The 6,841-nt window shown below is 42.4% G+C and overlaps 1 protein-coding gene across 1 annotated transcript in view; it reads left to right on the top strand.

Moving 5' to 3' along the window:
* Window positions 1–343: 343 nt before the first annotated feature.
* The window catches only part of LOC142143338 (major histocompatibility complex class I-related protein 1-like), a 719,063-nt gene continuing 712,565 nt past the window's right edge, over window positions 344–6,841 (top strand). Inside the window, exon 1 of the mRNA XM_075201101.1 lies at window positions 344–488. Within this exon, the coding sequence (XP_075057202.1) occupies window positions 437–488 (52 nt within the window). The 5' untranslated portion in view covers window positions 344–436. The remainder of the gene's footprint in view (window positions 489–6,841) is intronic.

Genomic DNA, 6,841 nt, shown 5'->3' with positions numbered 1-6,841 from the left:
CAGCGCAGCGGAATTGGTGGCGCTATTTAAGAAATGGTGATGATGATTCTCTACTCCCATAACAGATTTATAATATTTTGATGTCATTGTATGGGTTGAGGACTACAGTTCATAATGCACATAATAACTGGAACACTGAAATCACTGTTCTGTGATAGTATTTACTTTCGATTGGAGGGGGGAAAAAGCCCTTTCCAGACTGGGTTTCACTGGTCTAGAACTGGCCCTGATTTCTATGCACACTCTGCCAGGTAACTTCCAATCATATATTTTCCTGTTGGAAAGAGGCCCAGACACCATCTAATTAGCAGAGAGAGCCACACCTCCTGCATATAGAGTTGACTCAGTGGTTGACACTATTACACTTGTGGGTTTCACTCTTCTGAAATTTGTGCTGTTATTGTTCCAGGTCTCAGAATATATCACACACAGAATAATGATGTACCCCCTCTTCCTGCTTATCCTGGGGGTCTCAGGGGTGTATACTGGTGAGTATGTGGGGAGGGGATCAGTTATATATTAATATGTATGTTGGTTATGCAGTCATATTTGCACAGAATTGCCAATATGTAATGTGGTGTCTTAATCCTAGTATGTAAATAACCTTGTATAATATATAGGAATATGTACAGCATTGAGAACATTTATCAACAGTATTTAATTAGAGTCAGAAAACTTCAGAGATTAGTGTAAAAGGCAGAGAAACTTCTGTATCAACCAACATTAGAATGAAAGTGTTTTAGTTTGTGATGATTGTAGAATTGTCAGAATATAATCCCTATAAAGGTTACATTCCAGTACAATGCTACTTATTACCTGTGTTCTTTGTTTTACTTCCCAAACACAAAACCGGTCTGTAAAATAAAGTCTGTTTCTATTTTTTTAGATGGTTGCAGCTATTTTTTCCTTCTAGGTTTTAGTCAACTTTACATTTTAAAAATATTCTTTATTTATAACATTAGATGTTATACATCTCCAACATACACAATAAAGACAACTTATATATACAGTTGGTTCCAAATTAATAATTCACAGGTACATGAATACATATGTAAACTTGCACGACTAGGTGTCTGATGGACCTGCCAGAGGATCCAACAGATATCTACCTACCTGTGAGTAAGTAGAGAAATAAAGGGAAAAACTAATGGCGAACTGCTGGAATTTTAATTATTGCTAAAAATAAAAGGAAGGGTGGGGTGGAAGAAGGAAGAAAGAAACTATAGGCAAGTACTACTGTATCATATTTAAATAAGTGGTATAGGAATAAGAGAATGTAGGATTGTGTACATTGCCAACAGATGGCAATAATAATAAGTTAAAGGAAAATAGATAAAAACTAAAAAGTTAAACCAATAAATGTACATTTTGATAATGACAACGTAACAATGACGTTTTGCCAGTGGTGTGAAGAGTGTGGAGTAGGAGAGGGTGATCCATGGTGTCAAAGGTCACAGAGATGTCCAGGAGGGTAAACAGGGAGAAGTGGCACTGAATTTGGCCTAGAGAAGATCATTAGTGAATTTGGTCTTTGGAATTTCTGTGGAGTGGAGGGGTCGGAAGCCAGAATAATCCAGGTGGGAGTTGTCAGAGAGGTAGCTGCTGAGACGGTTGTAGACAAGCTGCTCAAGTATTTTGGAGGCAAAAGGGAGATGAGAACTGAGGTGGTAGTTAGAGAGTTTGGTGCGTTCAAGTTTGGGTTTTTTAAAAATGGGTGAGACAAGAGCATGTTTAAAGGATGAGATTCCAGTGGAGAGCGACTACTGAAGAGGTAAGCAAGGTGGCAGCAGGTAGTGGGGGAGAGGGAGCGAAGGAGGTGAGAGGGGATGGGACTTTGCCATCTGCAGTAGGACAGAAGGAGCACAAGAGGTGTGGCTGCAGGGAGAGGGTACAATGGTAGTGGTGGCATAAGAGTGATGGGAGGAGGAGATTTTGTATCTGAATTTTGAAATGAAAAAGGAGTCAAAGTCAATTGCAGTAAGGTAGGATTAGAGGCAAGGAAGGAGTGGGCAAAGTAGTGTGTTGAAAGTGGCAAAAAGGCAATGGGGATTGTTGGACTGTGAAGAGATGAGAGACTTGAAGAAGGAACCGGGTAAATTTTGAGTACCAGAGTCAGGGTTTAGAGTGGTGAAGGTGGACTGAAGAGGCGGGAGCAGCAGACTTAAATGTGGTGGTGAGGGATGCCACTTGGTTGGGGAAGGCCAGGGTGGATCGAGGGGGAGGAGGAGAGTTTCAAGCGATGAGGCAATGAGCCATGGGAATGGGTGCAGGAGATGATGAAAGAGTGAAGGTAGTCAGAGAGTGGGAAGGCAAAGTTGGAGAAGTCAGAAAGAGCACATTGATGGGAAAAGAGAAAAGAGAAGATCAAGGAAGTGACAGAGACAGTGGGTGGAGGAAGAGGTCCTTTGTGAGAGGCCAAAGAAGAAGAAAGGGAAAAAAGTTTGATGGGTGCTGGGTCTATGGGGTTGTTGATGGGAATGTTGTTATGTTCGTCTAGTTGCTATTCAATGAATATTGTCCACTTCGAATGGTGTGGTTCCAACTCACAATGCGATTTAATAGCCAAAAGTAACAGAGAACAATTCAATACAATAAGTACAGTCGATACATACACAGGCGCCCTGGATCCAGCATGCAGTCATTCAGCCCTGAAGTCTGTGGTCAAAGAGACTGCCTGCTGGCCCCAGAACCCCTGCTTATATACAGTTAGTGATACAGTGAAAACAATAGAGATGATTTGGCATGTTTGCATAGGTTCAGGCTTCAGGACAGTCCATAATGCAAGTCATTGGCCAGTTAAAACGATGTCCTCCAAGGGTGTGGGTTAGCTCTCCAACAGCTGCATACTAATCTTCCCGCCGAAAGCTGGTTCAAACTGGTCTATTTACATTACGCGCACAATGCCATTCTGATCATTTATTGCCTATAATCCATATCTTGCATATGCAAGGTGCGATCTCTTAGGCGATTGAACCGGATGCCTGAGGATAAATAGGGGATTTGAATGATACTAGACATGATATGTTTCCTGTATCCTGAACCTTAGATTTCACTAAAGTGTATTTAACATTATAATATTTAACTATAAACTCTGCCACATTTCATTATAAATAACTATGTGTTGCAACTATTTTTAATATGAACTAATTACAAGTGTATGTGTTCGTTTAAACGTGTGCATAAGTGTTCACACGTGTTGTGGTTAATTACGCTCCTCCACGCCGTAGCATGCTATTTGCACAATTTCAGACAAAGGCAATCAGATTGATAAATATTAAATTGAAACGACCATATCCAATTATTTGACTTCGACAATGTTAAAGTCGCATAGGATGATTATGAAGGAGATGACGTCTGAAGAGAGGTAGTGTGGAACCCAGGCAGCAAAATTATCAAGAAATTGGGAAGTGGGACCAGGGGGGGGGGGGGGGGGTAGATGTACAACTAGGGATAGGTGAATGCCCATCCTGCCTCCTGGGCAGTCATCAGGTCTGATGGAGTGGGTGAATGAGAGGCTCCCATAGGAGAGAACAGCAGGGGAAGCATTATCAGTGGAAGAAAGACAAGTTTCTGTGATAGCAAGAAGGTTAAGAAAGTTAGAGATGCAGTGGTCATGGATAGAGGGCAGTTTGTTACGGATGGATATGAAATTCCAGATAGCACAAGAGCAAAGGAGAGAGGGAACTGGGGAGATATGGATGACATTGATGGGGTTGCTGCTGCATTGAGGTGGCCTGGATCTGGGATGGAGTTAAGAGCAGAGGGTGAGGATCGGTATTGGACGAGAGCAAGTAGACATGATGAAAGACTAAGGGAGTAGGGAGAGGAAGAATAGAAGCAAAGAGGATGGACTAACAAATAAGTGGGAGAAGGCTGCAGGGGTACTAGGAAGGGGATCAGGGAGTACAGCAGTGTGCAGGTAACAGACTGACCAATGTTTGTATACAGTGATTCAGAGGGATCTTTCATAAGTTTTTAAGAATTTGTCTTTAACAAAGTATTAAGGGAAAAGTTACAGATGAATGTGGTGATGCGTCTAAAAATATGAAAATAACTAACATTCCATAGTTTTGAGAGGGGATGCTCTATGCTCTGCCTCCGGTGGTCTAGGGACTGGAAGTGCAATGTCGCCGATTCCATCCAGCTTTAATTCCTGTGCATGCACAGAGGTCCTTTCAGTCCCCGGCTCTCTGATTTCACATGTCATCATCATCATCATCATCATTTATTTATATAGCGCCACTAATTCTGCAGCGCTGTACAGAGAACTCATTCACATCAGTCCCTGCCCCATTGGAGCTCACAGTCTAAATTCCCTACTATAGACACACACTCACACACACAGACAGACAGAGAGAGAGAGAAACTAGGGTCAATTTTTTTTTTTTTTTTTTTATTATTTTTTTTTTATTGCAGCCAATTAACCTACCAGTATGTTTTTTGGAGTGTGGGAGGAAACCGGAGCACCCGGAGGAAACCCACGCAAACACAGGGAGAACATACAAACTCCACACAGATAAGGCCATGGTCGGGAATTGAACTCATGACCCCAATGCTGTGAGGCAGACGTGCTAACCACTACGCCACTGTGCTCTGTACTGCACAGAAGTGTGACGGTGGCAGAACCTGCACAGATCTGCAGCTTACAAGCATCTGTCCTGTATGTATAAGTAGTAATTCTACACGGATGTGTAGTACATAGTGCTCCCTGCGACATCTATATATCGCTGTGACAAATACCTGTTCACCAACTGCAAGTTACTTCTCTGTAACCTGTGTATCCTGTAATAAATAAACCAAAGTTCCTGGCTAAGTTTACAAGAGAAATTAAATTATTACATTAACAGGAGCCAACATTATGTGTGCATTACGACTGGGTGAATTTCAACGCATACCATGCTTTCAGAGCTGGATTAAGGTTCTGGGGGGCCCGGGGCACTTAAGACAGGGGGGCCCCATATTGTCGAATATGATATTCATTTTAAACAAATAAACAGGCAATGCTATGTGCACTACTGTTAGATGCACACAACTCTGCCTTCACAAGAATAACAGTGTGAAGTAGGACATACCTCCCAACTGTCCTTGTAGTCAGACCAAATCCTAACTAAGTGAGACAGTCACCCAAATTCTGGACAGTCCCACCATATTGAGAACAGTTGGAAGATGGCCCTGCTCTCTCCTACCTGCTGTTGTCACTTTCACCACCTGTGGCTGCTGGTGTCTTAAGCTCAGTTGCTGCTTGTGTAGATTCTGGAATGTCGGGGCCTATTTTGAAACAAAAACAGGTACATAAAGTTTAGGAGTCCCCAAAGAGTCCGGTTAATAAATCAGTAGCACAACCTTTAATAATTAGGCCTCCCTCCCTGCAACCAGCCCCAAATTTGGAATTAAATTAAATTAATACTATTCACTTTTAATAATAGAACTATTTTCCCCAAGCAGCCCCGACATTAAATTAATAGCGTACACATTTAATAAACTTATTTCCCTCTCCACCAAACAGCCTGGTGTAAATGAATAGCATTTACATGTAATAAATAAACCTATTTTTCAAAACCATTGCCAACATTTTATAATTCATATTCACATTTAATAAATAGCACTCCTTCTCCCCAAACTCAAGCACACATTAAATACCTCACAATCACTCCACAAATAATTAACAAAATAACCTTACTATATGTAAGTATATATTGGTTATCCCTAACAGCCTAGTCCAGCTAAGCACTAGCAGGCCTGATTTGTTGCAAGGCAACAGAGCTAGCATGGAGGCATATTACATTTTGTACATTATACGTTTCCATATAAAGTAAGTGTATGTCCTCTTTAGGAGAGCTAACAGAATGAGTGGCCATAATTTTGTCATTTTTCCCATAATGCCCACTTTTAGAAATGCTACTTCCCTGGGGCATGGAGAGAGGGTCCACAATAAATAGACAATCTAGGTCTGAGCACATCGTACTTCTCTGTTCTCCATTTATATCCCCAACATCCCACTCCTCAATCCTCTTCTTCATCTTAATCCTCTATCTTCCCTCTCACTCCTCATTCCCCACCTACTTAGCATCTTCAATCCCCTTCTCATCAGCGTTGGTTTCCCTTCCTGGGTTGTCACTCTGCAACCCCCTCTATTTGAATAATCACATCCTCCTTGTCCATAATCACCCCCTCTCCTTGTCCATAAATCATCCCCTCTCCTTGTCCATAAATCACCCCCTCTCCTTGTCCATAAATCACCCCCTCTCCTTGTCCATAAATCATCCCCTCTCCTTGTCCATAAATCACCCCCTCTCCTTGTCCATAAATCATCCCCTCTCCTTGTCCATAAATCATCCCCTCTCCTTGTCCATAAATCACCCCCCCCTCCTTGTCCATAAATCACCCCCTCTCCTTGTCCATAAATCACCCTCTCCTTGTCCATAAATCACCCCTTCTCCTTGTCCATAAATCACCCCCTCCTTGTCCATAAATCACCCCCTCTCCTTGTCCATAAATCACCCTCTCCTTGTCCATAAATCACCCCCTCTCCTTGTCCATAAATCACCCTCTCCTTGTCCATAAATCACCCCCTCCTTCTCCATAAATCACCCCCTCTCCTTGTCCATAAATCACCCCCTCTCCTTGTCCATAAATCACCCCCTCTCCTTGTCCATAAATCACCCCCTTCTTGTCCATAAATCACCCCCTCTCCTTGTCCATAAATCACCCCCTCTCCTTGTCCATAAATCACCCCCTCTCCTTGTCCATAAATCACCCCCTCTCCTTGTCCATAAATCACCCCCCCTCCTTGTCCATAAATCACCCCCTCCTTGTCCATAAATCACCCCCTCTCCTTGTC

This window comes from Mixophyes fleayi, chromosome 3, assembly GCF_038048845.1.
Source record: "Mixophyes fleayi isolate aMixFle1 chromosome 3, aMixFle1.hap1, whole genome shotgun sequence".
In the NCBI taxonomy this organism is placed as follows: Eukaryota; Metazoa; Chordata; class Amphibia; order Anura; family Limnodynastidae; genus Mixophyes; species Mixophyes fleayi.
This window is presented reverse-complemented; position numbering and strand designations above follow the sequence as displayed.